Source organism: Glycine soja, chromosome 6 (assembly GCF_004193775.1).
Source record: "Glycine soja cultivar W05 chromosome 6, ASM419377v2, whole genome shotgun sequence".
Classification (NCBI taxonomy): Eukaryota; Viridiplantae; Streptophyta; class Magnoliopsida; order Fabales; family Fabaceae; genus Glycine; species Glycine soja.
Window position 1 is genome coordinate 9,090,582 of NC_041007.1, and position 25,785 is coordinate 9,116,366.

General features: G+C 28.6%; 2 protein-coding genes and 1 long non-coding RNA gene across 12 annotated transcripts; 2 read left to right on the forward strand and 1 right to left on the reverse strand.

Moving 5' to 3' along the window:
• Nucleotides 1–5,115: 5,115 nt before the first annotated feature.
• Nucleotides 5,116–9,221, forward strand: LOC114415398 (WAT1-related protein At4g08290-like). Of its 10 annotated transcripts, none has more exons than XM_028380063.1 (6): nt 5,116–5,307; nt 5,424–5,594; nt 6,926–7,031; nt 7,148–7,379; nt 7,827–7,974; nt 8,773–9,221. In XM_028380063.1, the coding sequence occupies exons 2-6, from the start codon at nt 5,576–5,578 to the stop codon at nt 8,985–8,987; spliced, it is 720 nt and encodes a 239-aa protein (XP_028235864.1). In that variant the 5' UTR covers nt 5,116–5,307; nt 5,424–5,575; the 3' UTR covers nt 8,988–9,221. The 10 variants fall into 10 exon arrangements, 8 of the variants coding, with proteins under 8 accessions (XP_028235864.1, XP_028235862.1, XP_028235866.1 ...); XM_028380061.1 differs by having other exon boundaries at nt 5,424–5,503; nt 7,810–7,974; XM_028380065.1 differs by having other exon boundaries at nt 5,424–5,503.
• Nucleotides 9,222–10,580: 1,359 nt separating this feature from the next.
• LOC114414135 lies at nt 10,581–11,648 on the reverse strand. The gene is made up of 2 exons (XR_003667127.1): nt 11,383–11,648; nt 10,581–11,219 (listed from the first exon to the last, which is right to left on the reverse strand). It is a non-coding gene; the product is annotated as an uncharacterized LOC114414135 (long non-coding RNA).
• Nucleotides 11,649–13,342: 1,694 nt separating this feature from the next.
• LOC114415399 (WAT1-related protein At4g08290-like) lies at nt 13,343–18,644 on the forward strand. Its single transcript, XM_028380070.1, has 7 exons — nt 13,343–13,688; nt 13,817–13,879; nt 15,374–15,490; nt 15,638–15,881; nt 16,005–16,169; nt 17,921–18,072; nt 18,248–18,644. Exons 1-7 carry the CDS (start codon nt 13,474–13,476, stop codon nt 18,408–18,410), a joined length of 1,119 nt encoding a protein of 372 aa, XP_028235871.1. The 5' UTR covers nt 13,343–13,473; the 3' UTR covers nt 18,411–18,644.
• Nucleotides 18,645–25,785: the final 7,141 nt, after the last annotated feature.

Below are 25,785 nucleotides of genomic sequence, written 5' to 3' on the forward strand. Positions count from 1 at the left end.
GGTCCTGATCTCAGTGCTAATTGCCCTACTTAGGTGGGTGAATTTATTTTTTTCTTCCAAAAATGCTCTTCTCACATAATTATGGTTCCATTGTATAATCGTGTATAAAATCTTCAATGGAAATGTGTTTTTGTTGTAATATAGAGGGTGCGAACAAAATATAAAAATGGAAACATGTTTCATTTTATATTTTATATGCGAAAACATGTTTATTTTATATATTTTGTACACACCTCCTATATTTCAACGAAAACATGTTTTATTATAGATTTTGTATGAAACTCTCATATTACAACAAAAATGTATTTTCATTATTCTATACAAAGTGTATATAAAATACTTAATGAAATCAAGATTTTGCGTATAAAACCTAAAACAAAAATGTGATTCTATTGAGTATTATGTACGCAAAATAATAATTTCATTGAGTATTTTGTATGCACCTCATGTACTATAACAAAACACATCTTATTGTAGATTTTGTAGGAAACTTTCATACTACAATAGAAATGTACATTCTCACTGCAGTATACAAAGTGCGTACAAAATACTCAATAAAATTATAATTCCATTTCAAATCTTGTGCGCAAACTAGTAATTCCATTGAGTAATTTTTTCTTTGGCTTAAACAATACAATAAAATTATAATTTCATGTGTCCCCCGACATATCAGAATTGTGATTCTGTTTTAACCCAAAGCTGTGTGTGGTTGAGGGAAAATTAGAGAGAGGCAAAAATGGTTTTCATCCCATTTTCAAAGAATGGCAGGGACCATTAAAAGGGACCACATATGTCTGTGTTTGGGCTTGGTGCAAAACCAAAGGCGCTGCTATTTATATCCTACATTTTACTTTTCAGCTCAACTCTCTCAAGTCTCAACTTATCTCCTTTCCTTTTTTTCATGTGTGCAGTTGCACAATTAGCTCCTCCCATAAAAAAAATTTAAATTTTAATCATGCAAAATTATACACAAACAATAAAGATTAAAATTTTAAATAATTATGTGTGGTTATATAATTAATATTTATTTAAATATACTTCTCTCACGTATATATTCATTGAAAAATGTTTTAAAGCTTGGCCAACAAACAATAGTCACATGTGTGTTAAGGATTACAAATGGTACACATAGTACTAGTAGTTACTCATTACCCATCTTGCTACTTGTGCCGATACCCATTAAGTAGATATCCGTGTATATTTAAGAAAAATAAAAAAAAATTAAAAAGTTTTTATTATAATTTATTTATTTTAATATACTTTTTTTAAAATAATAATTACAACTAAAATTATTAAACTATTCTACACAATTAAAAAAATTTATGGATGATTATTAAAAAAATGAATAGATAAAAAATGATTCTGTGAACTTCAAACAAAATTATTTAAAAATTACTCTTTAAAGTATATAAACTAAAATAAAACTATCCTAAAATATAAATTTAAATAAAATTATACTCCAAAACATAAGTATAAATCAAAATAAAATAAAAATATTTTAATATTAATTAATGAGTAGCGAATATTCACGTATATAAGTATTATGATATCCATTAACAAACAAGTAATAAAATATCAGTACACATCTCCATGGATACCCCTTTTTTACTTGAAGCAAATTTTATCTAAGATATTTATAAGTGTGGATTTTTTTTGTCATTCATAATCGTGTGTCCATTGTAGCTTATGAAAGATGAAGAATGTTTATGTGTTTTTAAGAAATTGAAAATAAAAGTTCTTGTAAAAAAAGTGACTTAATATACTTAATTATTTTAACTATAAGTTTTAATGTATCTTATTATAATTTTTAATAATATTTTTATTTGTTAGATCTTTAGCCTACTGGTTATCTGATCCAACGATCAAAGATGTGTTGGGAGCATTACTAGCTATTATTTATGTCTATTTGAAGTTTTTTTCTTTGAAGACATCCTGAAGGTCATGCCTACACCATGACATTCTTTGAATTCAGATTATTGCTTCGAAAAGAAGCACAACAATGCATCCTTAAGCAGACTGATCTTAGGGTCCCAAATCTTTGCTTAAAAAAGCACATGCATGCATCCTTAAGTAGACCGCGCGTGCTTAGGGTCTCAAATCACTACGTCGGAAAGAAGCATGGTCGTGCATCATTAAGCACAACCGTGCTTAGGAAATAGATCTTCGCCTAATATTCGTTCTAGATTTGCAACTTCAAGAATGACCATGCTTGGTTAAGTATGTTTGTGCATAAATCAACACCCCTTTATCTTTTAAAGTGCATAAATAGGAGAGGAAAAAGGAAGCACAACTCATACACTCTCTTATTCTTTTTGTTCTCTATGCACTTGGAGCTCTTAAAGGAGGAAGACAAAGGCTTTCTTAGGGGATCAGTTGGGAAATAACAGATGGTTTATTTCTTTGTAAATTAAGGATTTCTCATATCTTTTCTTATGGTGTACTTCCTTGAGATTAGTGTGCTCATATCTCTCTAACCATGAGTATAGCTAAATTCATAATAGGATTGTGGTGTAATGTATGGATGGAACCCTTTTTATGTTTAATTCCAGCTAATTCGTTGTTTGCCTTATCCATTATAGATTGCTCTATTGTTTTAATTCTTGAATTTGATTAACTTAATAAATCGAATGACTTAAACTAACTTGTAGTGACTAAGAGTTTGTTCGTTTGTTTTTATAGTTGGAGTCTGTTTAGACCATGACGTTGAAACAAACAAAATCCAATTAATACAATCAGTTGAGGTGTGTTGCAGTGCTGTTGCACACCATGATGTCTAAAATTATTGGTAAAATTTTGGATACAACAAAAATTAAATATGAGAACTCACAAGAAATTAAAAATACTAATAATTATTACACTCTTTTAGATACACTGGTATCTTACTTGGCGGATCCTTTTTTTTTCAATAGAAACAAAAAATAGTTCAATATTTTCTCAAATAAAAAATTATATAAGCTTTATTAAAAATGGTAAAAAAAATTAAAACAAAAAAATTTGAAAGAATAAAATAGACAAAATTAGTATCAATTTATCTTCTCTTTTATCTTTTATAACTATTTATATTTATCTTATTAAAAAAATTAACTTGTTGTAACAAGATCTATTATTTTACGGGAATAAAAAACCATGTATTCAAATATATTCAAGTAAAAATATTTACTTTATGAGACCAATTGCCCCCACACCCAGTGGATTAGCCACATTCTTGCATTACTCTTTATAATGGATTATGGATTGAATTTATTAAAAATTACATAATTTTAAAATTAAGTCTCATTTTATTTTATTAATTTAATGACGAGTTTGATCACTTGTAAATTTATAATTTTCAATATTTTTTTTTAAAAAATTAATAAAAGATGTGTTAAAAAATGTGTTAAAAATATACTACTAGCATTACTCATAGAACACACAAATATGAAATGGAAAAAAATAATAGAATATACAAAACTTAATCGATTTCTTAATAAATGTTTCAATAAAAAAGTTTTTGTTATTTCAAATAGGCTGTATATTACCCTACTAACCTCAAATACCCTACTGGAGATTTAAAACTCAAAAATATTCTCTCATAATAGACATTCTCCTTTAAGTGATTACGTACACACGTTTATTCTTTATTCATAGACTCCTTTATGGAGTATTTAGGATGGGATATGGCTTCTTGAGAATGAATGTTTGAGCATATATAACTAAATGTCTCACTTTCCAAAGTAATTGTAAAATATCACTACTCTTCTCAATGATGAATGTCTAGTGTCTTTCCACTGACCAAACATATTGGAGTAAATTATTAATTGGTGTAATGTATACTGTACGTACACTAATGTATACTGTACTTCAATTAATATTTTTAAATTTTGAATTATTTTTTCAACAAATATTGTCATTTCCATTTTCTATTTTTTTTACTAATTAATTCCAGAATAGCACTGACGTTTCCCCCCTTCAAAATACAAGAAAAAGAAGTAATACGGTAACTTTGTTATAATGTGTACGGCAAAGCTTAATTGTTATATTAAAAAGTATTTTAAAATATAAAATTTATATCTAAAAATTATTATATTTGACAGATAGTATTATTGGAGATTATTTTCCATCCATTAGCTTTTTTTTTTTATTAACAAAAACCCTAATTACTAGGTTCGATATATATTCACCCTTAAAACTCATCATATTTTTCTAAAATTATATTTTGTGAGAATTAAATTCTGATTTTTCCCTATAATTAAATTCATTGTATATTATTAACTGAATTACATCAATATTAATTAGGTTGCACCCATTAGCTTTTTTTATATGAGGAGTTGGTGTTTGACATGATATTAAGCATTAGATTTGATATTTGTCGCTCGATTCCAGATATAGATAATGTTTCTGATTTATGGATTGTACATCAGATGGCATTAAATTAAGGATGATTTTGCAGCCATTAGCTTTAGTTAAATGGGCAGTTGATGTTTGACAAGACATTAAGCGTTCAAGTTTATTGATTTTAATTAACGATCGGTATGATTCCTTAATTTTAGGTACTTTCAGATGTTTATCTGAGTTTTTCGAATGTAAGTTTGTTATGCTGTAATTTGATTTTACAACAAAATTAATCTACCCTTTTAAAAAAACTGTTATTAATTAACTAAAGAGATGAATTCCAAGCAGTAACTACACGGTTAATACATTCACTAGTGTTGGGAGATTTGAATAATTAACACAAGATTCAAGTTCAAACCTGGTTAATTGTGCCCTTGTAAAAATAAAAATACTATACTATTATTAAATGTAGTCTTTCCCTACTCTTCTGGAAATAGAAATTAAATGTTGAGATTGCAAGAAAAAAATGTTCAACTTAGAGACAACGTAATATAAAGTTAATTGCAGTGGGTTTGTGAAAAAAACTTGCAGCAGCCAAAGTGTGTTCTGACTCACGGCAACTTGCGGACACTCCCACTAAACAATAATAAAATAGTTTTTCTCTTTGAGATTAACCAAAAGTAGAACTTTAAACTGGGACTCAGATACTTATCCTCTTGCTCTCCCCTAGTGCAATTTGTCTTAATCATTACTCTTGGTGTTTATAAGTAAGACCACTTCGTACACTTGGGAGCATCTCATCAAAGCATTTTCAAACATTAGCAAATAGCAATCAAACACACAAACATGGAAGAAACATGTAGTCGTGCTGGTTTTGGAAAGAAATTTACTAAGGCGCGCAAAGCCTTATTTGTTAACGGTGGGACTTCAATTTGGTTTCGCCGGAGGATACATCTTCTCCGTCGCTAGTCTCAACCATGGAATGAGTCGTTATGTGTTCGTTGTCTATCGCAATGCCATCGCTGCATTGGCCCTCGCTCCTTTTGCATTAATCGTTATGTGTTCGTTGTCATGATGAAAATTAATTAACATTACTCTCTACAATTTTGCAGGAAAATAAGGCCAAAGATAATACTTCCTGTCTTCTTACAGATAGTGGCAGTCGGATTTGTGGAGTAATGATGAAAAACATGTAGCTATCACTCTATCAGTAGACAATACTCATATAACACGCTGCCACCTTTTTATATTTGACCTACTTTACATGATAGACGTCATTTTAAGTAAATAACATGCATGTTTGGCTATTTACTTCAATTATTATTCTTTATAAAAAAAATTTCTCAACAGTACTTTGATAATATTTTTTTATATAAAATAAATTAATGCAAGTATGCATGCACTTAAGCTGTCCAAATTTTGCGTCTATTTACACTTACACGTACAACTATCTGATCACTAAATTGAATGTGTTGTTGTAGTAGATAAAGGTACTTGTCACTTTTTAATTTAAATAATCGTTTTTAAATATAAAATAATACTTCCAAATTTACTTAATTTTATTAAAGTCGAATTCATAAAATCTCGTGCACTTAAAACATAATTTGTAAACTATAATTTAAACAACATGCTTTTTATTTAAGTAACATTTCTTCTACCTATATATAAACGAGCATAATCTTTCAAAGTTATAACTACTAAAATATGAGCAGTTAAGTAGTATATAATTTAAATGATGCATATAAAATAAAATATTCAAGTTTGAAATGAAGACGTACGTTGTAAAATTTCTGACTAGGTAGACTATTTAACATTTTTCTACCAATTAAGGATAAAAGTATTGATTATTCATTTTAGGATATTACATACCAGGTAGAAACACTAGCTCTCCTAAAAAAAAAAAAGGTAGAGTTTTAACAAGTTATAAGTTCATACATGCCAAGCATGGGTAAAGCATGCAGAAATAACTTTATTCTCTATATATGCTTAATATATAACTTAATTAAAATTGAGATACCAAAGACTAACCAATCATGCACATGGATCCTTAAAATTATAAGAATTTGTTTGGTTTGAGTTTTTTTTGTCTTTATTCCTAATTTATATTACATAAATAATTATAAAATTTGTAATATGAACCAATTAGATTGTATAACAGTTAATATTCTTATAACTTAATCACGAAATATAAATCTCATTATTAAACGACTAATAAAAGGAATGCGTTTTTATTTGGATAATTACTTGTTAAGTAAATAATAAGAAATTTGATTATGGAAAATAAAGAGCTGGAATGAAATTTAATATCTCAAATTAGTATTTAACAACTAATTCAAAATTAGAATATTAATACACAAAATATTATATTGATATATAATATGCTGGAATATAACAATTAATGATTTTATGTAGGTGTAATATATATTTAATTATTATGTCGTAATTGATATGAGTATGATTATATGAAGAAATTTTGTTTTAAATTAAAAGACAAAAGAAGTCGAGTATTATTTCGTTTGAATTGGAATTTCTAATATATTATATTAGACTAAATTAAAAAAATTCTTAATTCCCAACTGGACTAACTTGAATCCCATCACATTTGATATTTCAGGCCAAGGGTTCACTTTCTTGGGCATGCAATATACGTCGGCTTCATTTGCCTCTGCCATAATGAATGCCGTGCCTCCTGTCACTTTTGTGCTAGCCGTAATTCTAAGGTAATTAAGCTACTAAGGTTTACACAAGATAAAGTGACAATTTTACTATAGGATACAAATTTTAATGCAAAATTCTGTAACCACTTGCACTTGCATGTAATGTAATGGATCATCAGGTTAGAGCGTGTGAATGTAAAAGAGGTGCGGAGCCTAGCAAAGGTGATTGGGACGTTGGTAACCTTTTCAGGTGCTTTGTTAATGACATTTACAAAGGTCCTCAAATTAAGCTATTTTTCTCTCCTGTCACAACCCACCACCAAGATGGAAGCCACTCTCCTGATGAGGCTCTCAGGGACTGTCTTTCTCCTCCTCGGTTGTGTCGCTTGGTCATCTTTCTTCATTTTACAGGTAATAGTTAATTTTAGGTTTAAATATTCTTTTCCTTTTGTAATTTAATATTTTTTACTTTTTTCCTTATAAAATTATGTTTGTTTTGTGTTTAGTCCTTAAAACACTTTAAACAATATAAAAATGTTATCTAAAACGTTATAAGGACCAAAACAAATATAATTTCAATAATTAAAAACAAAAAAATAAATTTATAAGGATGAAAAGAAAAAAAATAAAATAACTAAAAAAATATTTATTATTTAATTTTATAATAATCATCATAAAAGTTATATCAATTATAATTTATGATCAGTTAATAATATAAAATAATTTTATATATCATCTGTGCATAATGACTTAACTCAATTAATTATGCTTTAATTTCTTGATTGTTCTATTTTGACATAGATAATTATATGTGAAGGGTAAATTAAATTGTGAATTGAAGTCGATAACATTGAAAAGGTATCCGGCAGAATTGTGACTGTCTTCATTGGTATGCTTATCGGGTGCTTTGCAAGCCAGCGTGGTGGCAATTGTGGCCACTCGTCATTCTGGGCTTGTTGCATGGGCCTTAGGTTGGGACTTCAGGCTCCATGGCCCTCTCTACACGGTCAGTACTCCTACACAATAATTTTTGTTTCCTGGACCCAAAAATATAATTTTGTTTAATCTTCAATCTCAGATTTTCAAAGCAAGTTAACACACATAAGGTGAATTAAGTCTGTACACATAATAAATTTGCTTTCTCTTAGAGTCCTACGTCCTACCCTATATACTGACTACTGATCGAGTGCAAAAGGTTACAGGGCAAGTATTGTAAGTAAAACAGAGAAATTGTTTACCGCAAAAGTAATGCATGGGTCGGCCCATTTCAGCACTATTCACAATTGCCTTTAAGCCCAAATCAAATGCACTTTACCCAAAAAACAATCAATTCAATTCAATTATTAAACCTTTTACATTTTTAGTAACAGTATAATATAATTTGGATGTATCCTATTGATTTTTCACTTAAATTTCAAGTGTTCTCTTCATAATTACAGGGAATAGTTACCTCTGAAATTACATATTATGCACAAGGATTGGTATTGCAAACAAGAGGCCCAGTATTTTTAACTGCCTTTAATCCCCTTTGCATGGTCATAACTTCTGCTTTAGCTGCTTTAGGCTCCTTCCTTTTTGCAGAGCAGCTTCACCAATTACTCACTGCTTGATTAATTCACATTATTCTTAATTCTTCCTCTTCTTTGATTTCTCGTCACAATTAAAAGTTTAATTTGATTACCCGTATAAGAGCTTGACTAGTCACAATTATAGCATGGTGATTATTATTTAATTTTAATTATTGATATTACGTGTCCATATCAATTTTCTAAATAATGCCATTGCTCTGTCTTTCTATATTCAGTATCATTGGAGCTGTCATTATCGCATTGGGTCAGTACTCTGTGGTGTGGGGCAAAGGCAAAGACTATTCAAACCCCACGGCGCCATCATCACCTACAACAAAGCACACAGAGACACAACAGCTTCCAATTTCCTCATCTGATATCTAACACAGATTTCCAAAGGAATTTATGCATGGTGCATTTCTGCTTCTGCTGCCTCATAAATCTGCAATAGTTATGGATGTTAATTTCTTGTTTTCGGTCTCCACGTTGGGAAGGGAAAGTATCAGATTGAGACAAGAGGCAGTGTCATATTGGCATTGCTTTAATATATCATCCAGAAACAAAATATATCTAACGCTCTATATGTGATCATAAGCTTTTAATCGCCTTGTCTTGGGTGGTTGATCATCCTTTAGCTCTTATCAAACGATAAGCTTTTAATAATTATTAAATCTATTGATATCTCTTTGCCTTCCCGTGTAGCTAGATTTAAAGTTATTTATAATTAATTTGAAATGTTTTGTGATCTTGATGCATGTTAAGTGTGACTAACCACTACCAGAATTGATGTCACCCAAATTCATATATATAAGTAATAATTTGATAATTACGTATTGTTTCCATTGAGATTAGGGTAATACCTAATTTTTACAATTAATTACTATTTGAATGATGAGTTAATAAAAAAAATTGATTACAAAAGACTAATTAAATTTAGAAAACTATAAAACCCACTAGGATTGACATAGTGGTGGCGATTGAGGCAAATACATAAGAATTTAGGCTTTTAAGATTTTTAGTTATTAGTGATAGAAAATGGATTATAAGAATGGACAGGGACACCGGGTTTAAACCCTCTACTATCATTCTTCTACAATTTTCGTCAATGCAATATGTACAAGTCAATTCATAACTATTGATCATGTTATAGAGGATTTTCATAGAAATATTAGTGACTAAAAATGGATTTTGTGAAAAGATAAGAAATTAAGAAAAAAAATTGTTGAGAAATTAAAAATGAATTTTGTAAAAAAAATAAAGAACTAAAAAGATGTTTATAAAAAAATTATGCATGGATATCACATTAGACTAATTGGTGATGTGAGAACGGTTGAATCCTTGGCAAACATAACAAAGTATAGTACAAATATTATAAAATGAAAAATTTGAGTATGGTATCCACAAATACTTATTTGTATCAAACTATTTGTGCAAATTCAACTAAGCAAAGGATAATTTGGGTTTTTATATAAGATGATTAAAAATAGAATAAACAAAAGGAGAGCAAAAACACAAACACTTAGTGGACAAAAGGAACTAAATGTAAAAATAAACAAAGTGTTGGGGATTTGGCTATATATACTAAGCTAACAATCTCAATAGTTATAAATGTTTTCTTTATATAATGTTCACTCTAATGCTATCTTAACCTACTATAATACTTTAATCATGATTTCTCATGTGAGAGAGCCTAAGTTGTTTAACTCAACTCCTAATCCCTTAACAGGTCAAGCTAAACCACTTGGATTCAAGAACAAAGGTTTATCAAGACACAAATATTATTCCATCCCTAGCTAGACATTACACCCATTAGATACTACTTTTAAATCTTAGTTAAAAAACATTTTTCAATGACAGTTTAACTATGAAACATGTTCATATGATTGATCACTAATGATATTAACAAACATCCCTCCATTCTTAGATGAGACAACATTCATTAGATGTTCTATTCAAAACTTAGTTTTGAAGCATTTTCCAATGACAATAAAAACAAGGAATTAAAGCTAAGATAATCAAACCATAAAACATGCAATCAAAATGAAAAGAAATAATAACACATGAATAAACATTGAATAAATATGAAGATTAACTACATAAGAGTAAACTTAATACATCAATTCCCCAACAAAGGATAAAGTAGCCTCTCATTGTTATGAGAGGCCTCAAAATTATAAATGGAAGGGAGAAAATGAAGGGAAATGGAGGAAATGGAAGATGGAGATAGACGGGAGGTTTAGTCGCTGCACACCAAACCTAGGTCGATCCCCCCTTTGTCTCAAATGAAAAAGTTCTTAAATAGGTCCAAGAGCGTTGCACTGTCGTTTATCCATAAAGACATGTGCGCTTAGGACGCACTTGCTCGCGCATACAAAAGTTGCACTAGTTTAAGTGGTTGCAGGCTTAGCCCAGCTTTCGAGCTAAGTGCTCATATGAAAGCAGCACTTGTTCAAGTGATTGCGCGCTGAGCCTAAATTTATGACAATGAAAATAATTCGTTGAACACTCAATTCATGCTAAGCGCGCACCAAGTTTCAGATCTACCCGAGTAGCCTTTAAATGCTTGCCCTGTGACCTTCCTTGTTGTTCATGCTTGTGCTAAGCAACTCCCAATTTGCTAACCGAACTACTTCAACTTTAAAATTTTCCAATTTCATTATTGATTTACCAAAATTCTGCAAAACTAAGGAATTCACTAAAATTAACTTCATTTACTAAAAACCTCAAAAGACAATGAATACTACTTTATTGGGACCAAATTAAGCATTAAAAGAAAAAAATGAAATAATTGCTATGAGATTTAGATAAAAAAAACCAAATATACATAGTAATTATCAAGCACTCACCTGATTACCAACATGATTGTCATATAAAATAGATTTCAACTTTTGCTTCTTATAAAAATGATCAAAGGAAATCCTTGATTATGTGCTTTGGGATTTATTGTTTAGGAATATGAACCAGGTGATGATCTAGTTTTACCTAATATTTTTTCTCTCATAACATAATATTATATCACTAACCTGAGCCCTAAACTCAAGCCAACCGCAACTCCTTGCGATGTGTGGGATATTTTATCTTTCTTCACTTGATCTTATCCTACAAAAGTTGATCATGAGTGCAACCAATTATACACTGATACGAATTTTTATTTCATACTATTTGTCATTTCTATTACAATTGAGTAATGATTGTCGTATATCCAAAGAATATCCATCCAACGTCCACCGAAATACATGATTAACTATATACCGAAGTATATATGATTAATTTTAATTCATGATTAAGAGTAAATGAATAAAATTTTATATATTATCTATGTAATTAATATTAACCACTTCTAAGACACAGTTAATCAATACCAGGTATTTTTATAATCTCATGACATTATTAATCATTTGTAAAAACAAAGTTAACTATATTGAATATATTAATAACCGGCAACCACATAATAGTACTATTAAATATATACAAAATTATATACAATATGTTATTAGTAACCACTTGTAAGGTAAAGTTAAACATATTTACTCGTATGATTAATCACGTGTGACAAATGACAATCAATAATCTCATTATACTATTAATTAATTTACTTTTTTTGTTTACAGGAACTATTAATTTACTTGTAAGACAAACTTAATCACCATTAAATATTTTAATAAAATTATTACACTATTAACTACATAATTACAATTGCATAAAGTTATGTTCATTTACTCTTAACTACTAAAATTAAATTAACTACATTTCTATATATAATTAATCAAATATTCAGATGAAAGCCAGGTGTACAAATTCTGGCTCTACGTTTACTCTTTTTCCTTTACGTTTACGTTTTCATTATCAACAACCTTACTTAATTACCTCTCTCGTATTATTTTAGTGGTGCATAATAAACGAAGTTTCAAACTTTCAATAACTTCATGTCCTCCACCATGTCAGTTGTCTCATCTGCGTGCACTGTATTTTTATTATAATAAAAACGTGTAAGGCTTCCGAGGAGTGGAGGGAACCGAGGGATGAAGCGATAAAAAAGCCGAAAATGATACGTAAGGCAAAATACTTGGCTACAATTAAGTCAAGGATGGCAAATATATATATATTTTTTATAACTATTGGTTAAAAAATCATGGTGTGATATAAATAATTGAAACTATTTTTCACTAGTGCTAACAAAAATTAAAAAATCTCATAAATGAAGAGAATTGATGTAATGTAGATCAGATGGCATTATTAGCGATTATTTTGCACCCATTAGCTTTAGTTATATGAAGAGAATTGATGTTTGACATGACGTTAAGCATTAAAGTTTAATTTGGTGTTTTTAGCTCCATTAGCTCGTCTGTTTTAACTTTTAAGTACTTTATGTGGTTGAACCGTGTTAACTTCGCATGTAACTTTACTATAAATTCCATACCTTATATTTATTAAAATTAAAAATTGAGGAGATGAATTACTTGAGCATAGTTGGTATACTATTAGTGTAATCTTAATTTCTCAACTCTTCTGAAAAAATAAATGTTGAAAATTGCTGGAGAAAAATGTTGAAGTTATTGCAGTGCCGTGCTTGTGAAAAAAACATGCAGCTGCCAAAGTGTAGTCTGACTCAGGCAACTCAACAGAGGTGGAACAAAACAAAGCTGGTTGAAGCTGCCACTACTCGATCAATAATAATATAGCTTTTATTTGAGATTGACCCAAAAGTATATAGAATTCAAAACAGGAACGACTCCGATATTTAATTATCAATTATATATATCCCCCTGCTCTCCCTAGTGCATTATGTCTTAATCATTCATTATTCTTGGTGTTTATAAGTAAGGCCACTTCATGCATTAAGAGAGCTAGCTAGAATCTCTTAAGTGTTTTTTTAAGAAAATAGAAGTTAACATTTTTCATATTGTCTCAAACACGTTACACGTACGTACACAAGGATGGAAGAAATATGTTGTGCTAATAATTTTGGCAAGAATTACTTCACCAAGGCAAAGCCATATTTCTTGACGGTGGCACTGCAGTTTGGTTTCGCAGGAGGGTACATCTTCACCGTAGCCAGTTTCAACAGTGGAATGTGTCGTTTTGTGTTCATTGTCTATCGCAATGCCTTCGCTGCATTGGCCCTCGCTCCTTTTGCATTCATCTTTGAGAGGTGCATGAATGCTAGCATACCATCTTATTAATTTTACATGTATTTTTTGGAGATAATATTAATTCATGATAAAAAAATTTAAAAGGTTTTATTTTGTTTAATTAACATTCTCGCTGCAATTTTTACAGGAAAATTAGGCCGAAGATGACACTTCCTGTCTTCTTACAGATAATGGCACTCGGATTTATGGAGTAATGATCTAAAACCTACAGCTATCAATCAGTACACGCTATATAGTCATATAACACGCTAGAAATTGTTTTTTTTTTTTTGCCCTATTCTTTTTTTAGAATGAGCTATTTTATATAGACGTCATTTTAAGTTAAATAACTTAACATGTTTGGGTGTTTACTTAAATTATAGGACTTTTGTTCTAAAAAAACTCATAACATCATTTTGACAACATTTTAAAATATAAATTAATTTAATATACATTAAGTACTTAAGTTGTCGGCATATTAAATTGTTACTTTTACGTGTAATTTTAATTGATAGTGTAGTGTTCTACTTACTCAATTATCTGAAGAACGAAAGCTACATCAAAGTCGGCTTATCCTTGAAGTAATTAAATCCAGATATATTTATTATTTGGACATAATTTAAAATAAACAGATATTGATATACGGGCAACTTTTAATAATTAGTACATTAAACCTTTCAAAATAGTTGGTATACTAAACGTACTTTTATTTATGTGATTTTAAAATGAATACTATAAAAGAACCCTTTTTCCTAAAAAATATGAGGGATCAACTTACTCAAGGATTAATACTTTAATTTAGAATTACTTTTCATCTTTATTATTCATTTTCTTAAAATTTAATAATTATAATGAATGATTAATTTCAAGATTTTAAGAAAATAAATGACGAGGATTAAAAATAATTCTAAAAAAATTATTGTTTAACTAAGTTGATCCCTCTTCAAAATGAATTGATGTAAAATACAAGTCAAAAGAACAAATGATCTAAATTTTACATATCGGTATTGATCCTCTATATTTAAAACGAGAAATTTATTTTAAAAAGTAAAATAAGTAAAATCGATTATTAATGAAAAAATAAATAATTTATATTACATACCCATATATAATAATTATGCTTAAATATTACTATATAATTAGGAATCTTTAGGCAGATAAAATCTATAGGATGCAGTGGCTAATAGTAACCTTAAATAATATTCTTGTACAAATTGCATTGGTGTAGTTTGTGTAAAATATATAATAGAGAGAGATAAGAAAAGAAAAGAGAGCCTACTGAGATAAGATGTTGGTGTGGTAAATAGAACAAAAAGAATAATATTAAAAAAATATTATATTAACATTTGTTCTTTTGACTTTTGTATTTTAAAAAAGATTATACTAATTAATGAACAAATCTTTAATCCTCTCCTAGATAATTGGTTCTACAGAACCTATGTTAAAAAAATTGTTAACTTGAGTTGTGATTCGGACTAATTGATCAAAGTAACACCTCTACTGCTAGTACTTGAATTTTAAGTAAAACTGTTTTTAGCAGCTTAATTGAAAGAAATTCATTCATGATTAAAATATTGAAGATACTTCAATAAGCAGCACGATGAAACCAAGCTGTTAAACAAAGGAATAATAGCATACAATTGTTTTCGATCTTGTCGAATTATTTTGATGATAGTGTATCCCATAATCACATGTGATATTTTAGGCCAGTGATTGACCAAGGGTTCACTTTCTTGGGAATGCAATATACGTCGGCTTCCTTTGCCTCTGCTGTAGTAAATGCCGTGCCCTCTGTCACTTTTGTGCTAGCCCTAATTCTAAGGTAAGGTGATCGGCTTACATAACATATAGTGACTCTCTGTCTTCATCTCTGAACTTTATTTAATTGAGCATATATATAGCCTAAGTAAAAATCTACTGCTTAATTGCCTATGACTTGTGTTTGATGAAAAATAGAAAACCACTATAGGTTGGAGCGTGTGAATGTGAAGGAGGTACGTAGCCTAGCGAAGGTGATTGGAACTTTGGTAACCTTTGGAGGCGCTTTGTTGATGACACTATATAAAGGCCCTCAAATTAACCTTTTTTATTCTCCAAACACAACCCACCAACAAGATGGGGTTCACTCCCCTCAGGGTCTCAAACACTGGGTCTCAGGGACACTCTTTCTTCTCCTGGGTTGTGTCGCTTGGTCATCTTTCATCATTTTACAGGTAGTATATTGTGTCTTACTTAATTTAATTTTAGTTTCTTTAGTGAAAGTATGTATTAATTAGTTTGTTTTTTTCACTGCTCTACTTTGATATGTTAAGGATAAATTAAATTGTGAATTGCAGTCGATAACATTGAAAAGGTATCCGGCAGAATTGTCACTCTCTTCATTGGTATGCTTATCGGGTGCTTTGCAAGCTGGCGTGGTGACACTTGTGGCTACTCATCAATCTGGGCTTGGGCCATGGGCCTTAGGTTGGGATTTCAGACTCTATGGTCCTCTCTACACGGTCAGTACTCCTTTATAATATTCCGCATAATTGTTAGTTCAACTCCCTTATTTTACTTTTACACTCCCTTTTCTCTTCTTTTTTTCTTTCCCCTAATTACCCTATAAAACATACTCCCTTTTCTCTTTCCAGAAAGCAGAGTAGTTTTCATGCATTTGACAGCAACCCCACCCTGAAAAACATACTCCCTTTTCTCTTACTTTTGCACTCCCTTTGCCAACCAATACAAGAAATGCATAGCATAATATTGTAGTTTTCATGCATTTGACAGCAACCCCACCCAGAATATAATATTACCATTCACAGAAACCCCACCCAAAATTATTTAGGAATACACTCTCCATTCTCCAATTAACAGATATAAAATGTCCTCCTATTTGTATGCCTCAACAATGCCCAAAACGGATTTTTTTTTTATCAGCCAAAACGAATTTAACCATACTGAGAAGCATATAGACAATCCCAAGCCTTCTATCCACGAGTGGTTTTTAATTTTATTGCATGTATAAATTTTATGCTTTTCAGAGAATGAAGGGTGAAAATATCATGGTTGGATAATTTTTTCTAAAATCCTTGTTGTAAGAGTGAAATGTATTTTATGGAAGAGGGTAACATGACGAGAGAGGCAAGGTGAAGTGTATTTGTTTGGGTAGTTTGGGGGGGGGGGGGGGGGGGGGGGGGAATAGGAACGGGAGTGCATAAGTAATAAATAGGAGAGGAAATAGCAATTTTCAAAGAAAATAGTAACTAATAACACCTCGTATGCCACATAAGTATTTTTAAATTTAGACAAAATTTAAAAAAAGAAAATATCTTAATTATAAAAATAGTACATTAGAAGATAAATTTTAAGTTTATAAAAAAAAAATCAATCAATTAAAATAAATTTAAAGTTAGCATCTAATATGACATGTGCTATTCTTCAAAAGAAACTAAATTAAAGGTTAAGTTATTTGAAGAGATTGTAATCTAATTTATTAGTATAAAATGTTTGTCGTAAATTTTTTTTTTTTTTATTTTTGTAGAAGTTTGTCATTAAAGTTAAACTTTTAATAGTAATGACATATATAATAATATATAATTAAATAATAGTCTAAAAAGGCAATAGGTCAACGATAATGAAGAAAATAATTTAATTAAAATGTGTTGATTGTATTATTTCTTTTTTTGGAAAAAAAAAGAGTTTTTGACTCTATTTTCAGTCAGACATGGTTGAAGTCTTTAGAGTTTCAAATCGATAGATTTGGTCCTTCACCTTAAAAAAATGTGAATTTATTTAGTTTTTTCTGACTTAAAAAAACATGATGAGTTCTTGAAAAAAAATTGAACTAAATTAACATGTTTTCAAAGTTTAAGTACCAAATTCAAGGTTATTAAAGTATAAAGACTTTGATGACTTAGTATAAAGATTGGAAATGTTTTTTTTAAATGTATTCTCAACTATTCATAGATTATCTATCTATTCATATATAAAAAAGATCATTCACTTTTATAATAATTAATTTAAAAAATAACTTCGATCAGCTTATAATCACTTTTCAGTCAGCCCTTCTAGCTTATAAGTTTCACTTAGTTTATAAGCTTTTTTTTAAGAGAAAAAATAGTTTATAAGCTAGTTTTGTCAAACTAAATTGATTGTATAAAAATATTTGCGTCGATAACATAAAAATAAATAAATTGGAAAGAAAATACATTATTATAGTATATTATTGCAAGTTTATTCTTCACAATGATCAGTTTTAAAATTACAGGGAGTAGTAACCTCTGGAATTACGTATTATGTGCAAGGGTTGGTATTGCAAAGCAAAGGACCGGTATTTTTCACAGCCTTTAATCCCCTTTGCATGATCATAACTTCTGCTTTAGGCTCCTTCATTTTTGCCGAGCAGCTTCACCTGGGCAGGTATATATCTTAATGATTAATTCACATTATTCTGAATTCTTCCTCTTCGTTAGTTTCTCGTCAGTTTGATTAATTGGTGACAATTATTGCATGGTGATCATTATTTAGTTTAATTATTCATGACATGTCCTTATCAATGCCCTTACTGTGTCTTTCTGCATTATATTGATTTCAGTATCATTGGAGCCATCATTATCGCACTGGGTCTGTACTCTGTGGTGTGGGGCAAAGGCAAAGGCAAAGGCAAAGGCAAAGACTATTCAGACCCCACGCCACCATCACCTACTACAAAGAAAACGGAGACACAGCACCTGCCAATTACCTCATCTGATATCTAACTCAGATTTCCAAAGGAATGAATTTGTGAATATTAATGTACTTCCCGTTGCCTAAAAATCTGCAATAGTTTATGTATATATGTTAATTTCATACTTTTGGTTTCCACGTTATGAAAGGGGAGTATCAGATTGCGACAATAGGCACTGTCATTGCTTTTAAATTAAAAAAAAAATCATCAAGAAAGAAAGAAACTATTTGTTATGTTTCATGAGAAGATAATAAGCTTTTAATTATCGCCTTGTTAATTTTGGGTGGTTGATCATCATGCTTTAGCTCTTATCACACACGATAGACTTTTAAAAATTAAATCTCTCAATTCATATCTCTTTGCCTTTCTCGATGGCTACATTTAAAAGTTATTTAAAATGTTTTGTGATTTTGATGCACAAGAAGTAGTACATTTTTACTTCTTCTTTTTTATTACTTAAAAAATTAGCTATTTAAGAGTAGGTGATTCTTCCTCAAAAATTCCTAGCGATTGCCCGTTTTTAAATGGTTTGTGAGTCAGTATGCATAAAATCATATATTATATAATGTGTAAAATTTGCGTAGATGCCTTGAAGACTTCAAACCACACTCAATTTATTAAACTATAGTATCATACGATAAGACTTATTGTACTTAATTATAATTTATGCAGATCTAATTACACTTAGTATGTGAGAGTGCTGTTCGAGTAAGCATGTATACGTAATATTATTTTAAATAATTATATTAATTTTAGATACATTTTTTATAGCACATTTTACAAATATATATATATATATATATATATATATATATATATATATATATATTTCTTTTCATCACATCATCACTTAACTTCTTATATATTTTTCTCTTTTCTTTCAATCTTATATTTATCAATAATAGGAATTGGGTATAGTGAAATTTTTAATCTCTTGACAAATCAATATTCAAATCTTTATTAAGATTTAATTTGTGTGGAGAACAAAAAAGAATCTCATTTATTTATAAAACTAATAGTAAAAAATGGTAACAATAGAATTTTTCTATTCTAAATATAGTAGTAATTGGCTATACCTTTTACTGTTTGTGAGGGTGGAAGATATCTTTTTTTTTTTTTTATCAACATCATTGTTGACAATTCCAAATATAATTATGATTCACTAGTATTTATGCTACTAAAACGATCGGAGATTGTTCTTATTTATACTATCTATAGATTTACTAATTTAGCAACAATATACTCATTCATGAGAGCATTTGTAAGAGATATTTTTAGTATTTTAAAGAGGTTTTTAAAATAAAATAATTTCTAGAAGTTGTTAATGTTTGTCTTTTTTAGTCACTGGCCAAATCTTAATTTTATATATTCAGCATTTAATTTAATTTTTATTTTTTAATTTGATTTTCTTTATTGTTCATCTCTTTCAATCTAATTTTTTATCTTTATTTTTAAATTTTAATATTTAAAATATATCAATAATTAAAATAATCTTGTTTCACAATCACAAAATAAATCATTTACTGTAAATTTAAAATATAATTTAAATAATTAAAAATGTATTCTTAAAAAATTCAATTATAATTAAGTTGATATATGAAAAATGTTTGTTTATTTATTATAAATTTTAGTTATATAAAAATAAACATTTATCTATATTGTAAAGACTAAAATACCAGTAAATATTTAAAAGAAAAGATTAATTGATCATAAAAAAAAATGTTTTTCTGACATGGATGAAATAGGAGTTGGGAGGACATGAGTCCGTACTCTCAGTCGTTCACATGCAATATTTATCTTCACTTTCATTGGTAGTCATTGCTATGCGTATTCAATTCTCAGGGCACTTAAAATTTAGATATTTAAATATCCAAGTCAGATCGAGAGTATTATGTTTACAAAAGCACAAAGATACATATTAAGTGTTAGGTTTAGGGAAACTGATTAATTTCTCACAATACCGCAAATCAAATATTCTAATTTCTGTTGAAAAAAGTGTTTGTATATATTTAGTTAGTATTCAATCGTACTTCAAATATAATTGTTTTTAAAAAAATACTTGTGAGAAAGAAAACACAAAAATATGTTAAAAAAATATGTTGTATCAGTTTTATAAACTTCAACATATAGAACAAAATCTCATCAATAAAAAACAATGGACAGAATCTGAAACTTTTCTTTTAGGTGTCATAGCATTTTGTCACACCTATGATTCAAGCGTCCGACATAGAGCTCCCACTCTAAAGAGGTATATCCAGAATCTTAAACAATTGTTCCCACCTAGTAGAACCCGAAACAAGTCTATGTTTCAAACTTCCATGACTAGCTAAAATGAGACTTAAGTCCAATCAGTGAGAGAATAAATTAACGACGACTGATGCAAGTCGTTGGCTTAACTAGTCACAGCTATTTGCATGTAGTTAGCGATTGATGTTGTGTTTTGTCCAAAGTTTTGATAAATATAAGCTTCTTTTCTAATTAAGACAGAAGCTTGAAAAGAAAGAAGAGCATTTAAATAGTCAATTACCATTTTCCTTTGGCGTGAACTAATGTCTAGTGAATTAGAAAGCATTAACAAAATGATGGTGACTTATTAATTTATAGTGATGAATAGTAGCAACTATGTACAGTCCAAAATTACCTTTCCCTCTTCTTGTTTCTTCATTAAGTCTAAAAAGAGCAATAATATATGGATGAGACGCGCGACCTAGTTGCCTTAGTTGCATGTTTTAAGCTTTTGACTGCTGACCTGTGGTTGCTGTTGATGTTGCATGCTGAATGGGAAGCAACTAGCCAGCCAGCTAGCAAATTAACAAGTGGAGATGCTGTATTACGTGCAAGGCAAGAAGAAGTCAAGAGAAGGCTAATTATAAAAACAAAACTGTAATTTTCTTCGCTCTCCAGTGTTCTGTTTTTATTTTCCTTTTTTCTTTCTTTTAACGGTTGTTCACATGCAATGCATGTGCATATAAAAGGTTTATACTTTTCTGGGACAGCTACTGGCTAGCACTAGCATACTATTAGTTCTTGTTCTGCATTCTCTGTTTTTAACTAATGAAACTGTGGTGGCAAGGTGCACTTTATAACACACATTGGATAGAATTATACCCTCGAAGTCTCTTGGCAATAAACTAGTGATTGTTAAATTCGGGCCGAACAAAAAACCATCCAACTCTCGATTTAGACTCAACTAGTTAAACTGCCAGGTTGAACAAATATTATTTGAATTTACTTGTTATATATATAAATAATTTTAGTATATCTTAAAGTTCATTTTTAGACTCAATTTTTTAAAAATTGTCAACTTTTGATCTTTTGTTTAAAGAATGTATCACATTAAATGTCAATAACTAACATTGTGAATGTAACTAACGGTTATGTCACAACAATATTGTACGTACACATGAATATTTTGGCTAATGTGATATCTGCATGGTTATGACGTGACATTTATATTATTGTCATATGACAAATTTTTTTAACTTTTATATTATTCTTTATAAAATTTAAAATTTGATTTTGATCCTTAATTAATTTGTTTATCTAATTTTAGTCATTTTATAGAATTTTAATATCTTCTTCACCCACTTTCATGTTCATCTTACCAACATAAACATATAATATTGTTCAAACCATAGTTCTAACTTTAACTAGAAACCAAGTATCTTATCGGCAGGACGAACCTAGAAACCTTATAAAAGGGTTAAAAATATTTTTTTTCCTTAATTTATATTTATTTAAATGTCTTACTTTTAATAAAAAATAATAATTTTATTTTATTTTTATTATTTTTACACATAAAATTAAAACTAATTTTTATATTAAAGGATAATATTATAAACTTAATTGTTATCATAATAACAACAAACACACAATTAGTTTTACACTAACAACACTGACAAATCCATCATTTTTAATTTTTTTTAGTGGGAGTAAAATATAATATAATATTTTCTTATACGAAAGATGATATAAACTCTATCAAAAGAATATTAGAAAAAATGAAAATAATACAAACTAAAATGATAAAGTGAATAAAATTAGTATTCATTTATTTTATGTTTTTCAACTTTTTACATTTATCTTTCTAAAATAACTTTTTAATGGGGGCAACACTTTTTTTTTATGGGGATAAAAAAATACTTATTCTTTGTCCCTTACTACTGATCACATTAACCATTGCAATAAAAATAACAAATATAACTAATTTCACATAATTTTTCACTAATTAACCTTAACCGTTATTATAATAACAACATTAAAAACTAATTTTATATTAATTTACTTAAAAACACACATATATGTATATACATAAATTAAAAGTTTAAAGGGAGGGGGGCACTCAGGCCCCTACCCGCCCTCCTCTAGTTTCGTTCCTGCTTACTGGTTTGATCAAACCTTAGAAACAACGTATACAAATGGCTGCTTGGCTGTTGTTATAATTTCAATATTATGATATTTCTTAATAATAAATGCTAGCAACACACTATTATTAGCTATTCGAAACAAAGGTGAAAGTTATATAATGATTTCACTTTCATCCTCATTTCTAACCCTTAATAATAGTTTAAACGAAGCCTTTTAAAACTGAATTCGTCATTGAATCAATGAAAACAATAGTTCAAGATTCAATGGTCTAATTATAATATGGTTAAACAAAAAATAACAAATATTCATAACTCCATAATATTATTAATAGGGGTGTGAGTGTGAGACAAGTTAGGATAGGCTTATCATTTTTTTTACTTGACCCAAACTTTGTTAAAAGTCACTTATGTGAACTCAAATTGAACTCGATCAAGACCAAATAATATATAAGACAAGATTGAATAAACAAAACTTATTAATGTAATATATCAATATTAAATTATATAGTTAAATTGTAGAATAAATAAGTATAAATCTTAAATTAAGGTATATTTTAGAATTTGTATTTCAATATAAATAATATCATTATAAATATAATATTATTTTATACAAAATATTATTATTAAATAAAAAGATTATAATTAATTCATAATTTTTTTTAAATATTTTAAAATAATATAAGATATTGGGTTGAGTTGAGTTATGAAAAGCCAAACATGATCTAAAGTCCTCAAAATAGGTTAGATATAATTTTGGTTTAAATATCTTTCTAGTTCTTACAATTTACAATTTAGTGCTTTTTATTTTCTTGTTCTTGTAAGATTATTTTTTTTTGTTTCTAGTCCTTACAAATTTGGAAATTTGGTTTGTTTTGTTTTTTTCATTTAGATAATGCTTTGAATAGTAAATAATGTTATCTAAAACATTAAAAAGAAAAAAAATAAACATAATTTTCAAGGATTTAAAACAAAAAAAATTACAATCATGAAAAAACTAAAAACACTAAATTGCAATAACTAAAAATATATTTAAACTTGTTCAAATTCATTATGTGTTGGTAGCATTTCTCAATAACACTAGCAGAATCTTGTATATGACTAGTTTTGAGGGTTGATTGAATCGGTTTGGTCATTAGTTCCCAATTGATTTAAAAACTATGATTTGAATAATATTTGGTAGGATGAATATGAAAATGGATTAAAAATTTATTAGAGATTTAAAATAATGACTAAAATTAGATAACAAATCAAGGATTAAAATCAAACTTAAATTTTAGAAGGACTGCAATTAAATTTTAAATTTTATAGAACTAAAATTAGACATTAAAAAATTATAGGGGTAATAAAAAACCATTTGCCACAAGACAACAAATGAGTATGAATTTAACGTGACACATTCTTAAAAAATGGAACATCACTTATACAATGTTGACATGATATCAAGTTGCATTGACAAATTATTAATAATAAAATTTAATGTGACTCACTTTTTAAAATGAAGATCAAATGTTGATTATTTTAAAAGAGATTAAAAATGGAATGTAAGAGAAAGTGAATTTTTAATAAATATTTATAATTGTCACTAAATATCCATCCACATGAATTATCATTGTTTTGCAATAAAATTACATAAATGCCATTAAATTTTTGAACGAGAAACAAAAAGTTTGAGAAATACATGGGACTTTCCGACAGTTTTTATATCAGTATTTAGAAGATTATTAGAAATTAGTCACAAGAAAAGATGATAGATTGATTATGATATGACAAGAGAGCAGCTTCCCGGAGGACGGGGGCATATAAATTAAGAATATTAATATATGAACATATTTAATTTAAATATTTCATTAATATTTTTTATTTTTTTATTTTTTTATCACATTATAAATTTTATAATAATTATATTTTTTTTCTCTCTTATTAGGTATTTAATAACATTTGGGTTTTCATTTATATTTTTCCATAAATTAATTAAACACAAAAACGAGTCCGTTAGGCCCTTATTCAAATAATACTAATAAAAATAAAAACTCACAAAACATCACGCACTTCAACTACCCTGCGCAGAAACAAGTAAGTGCGCTTAGGCAATAACCACTTTTTCCAATTAATGTATCTACTTAATTAAACAGTAATCAAGAGAAATTCTATTCAATGATATAAATATTTTAATCCCTCTTTCCAAACATACTCTTGTGTGAGAACGAAAAGGTTACTGCAGCATCTGTAATGCTTTACACGTACACATTACTGTATAGATTTTAATATATAGTACTCGTATTTCTTTTTACGGATGTGTGGAATGTAAGAAATTATTTGATAATTTAGAACAATCATGAGCACTATTAGGTCCCTGCATGATATGTACTTGAGTGATATTATTTTTTTTATAAATTTTAAAATATTAATATATGTTACTTAAAAATTAGTTAAAATCATAGATACTACAGATCTTGTATTATCTAATAATTTTTTTTTTTTTTTGCAGAATGGACACTATCTTGCTTCAAAATTAATCCGTCCTACGCGGATTATTCTATGGCGGCTGGTCTTGGCATTGTTTCCAATTATGTAAGAGCCTTATCAGCAGTGAAAATGAAATCAAGAGGTCGTGTTTATGCGGTGAAAGTGATGAAATAGGTGAAAAGAGCCATCAAATTGAATTAAGCCAAGAGGAAAGCGCTCCAAAGAAATAAAAGCTGATGAAAAAAAAAAGAAAAATATTTCATCAAACTTAACAAGACCTAAAAAGTGGTAACTATATATTAATGGATGAACCCATTGGTATTGCGCGAGTTAATTAGTTGCTTGATTTAATTTTTTTTATATTGGTGCATGTCTACATATAAAAACGAATAGTGCATTTGAATAGGTCATTAACACTATGTTATTAAAGCGCGGTAATGTAGAATGAGTTACCAGGGGTGAAAGGAAAGTGACAGTATGCAGTAAGTTTTTCAGGATTATGTCAAAGTGCATTATCAACTTCACTCATTCTCTCTTCTTGTCCCACTCAGAGTACAATGAGATATATATAAT

What these genes read in the sequence shown, in the direction of transcription:
- LOC114415398 (XM_028380061.1), top strand. An exon ending in GTGCTAGCCGTAATTCTAAG is followed by an intron (nt 7,032 to 7,147) that starts GTAATTAAGCTA and finishes ATGGATCATCAG; the next exon opens with GTTAGAGCGTGTGAATGTAA. An exon ending in CATCTTTCTTCATTTTACAG is followed by an intron (nt 7,380 to 7,809) that starts GTAATAGTTAAT and finishes TGTGAATTGAAG; the next exon opens with TCGATAACATTGAAAAGGTA.
- LOC114415399 (XM_028380070.1), top strand. Translation starts at nt 13,474, where the DNA reads ATGGAAGAAATATGTTGTGCTAATAATTTTGGCAAGAATTACTTCACC. An exon ending in GTGCTAGCCCTAATTCTAAG is followed by an intron (nt 15,491 to 15,637) that starts GTAAGGTGATCG and finishes AAACCACTATAG; the next exon opens with GTTGGAGCGTGTGAATGTGA. An exon ending in CATCTTTCATCATTTTACAG is followed by an intron (nt 15,882 to 16,004) that starts GTAGTATATTGT and finishes TGTGAATTGCAG; the next exon opens with TCGATAACATTGAAAAGGTA.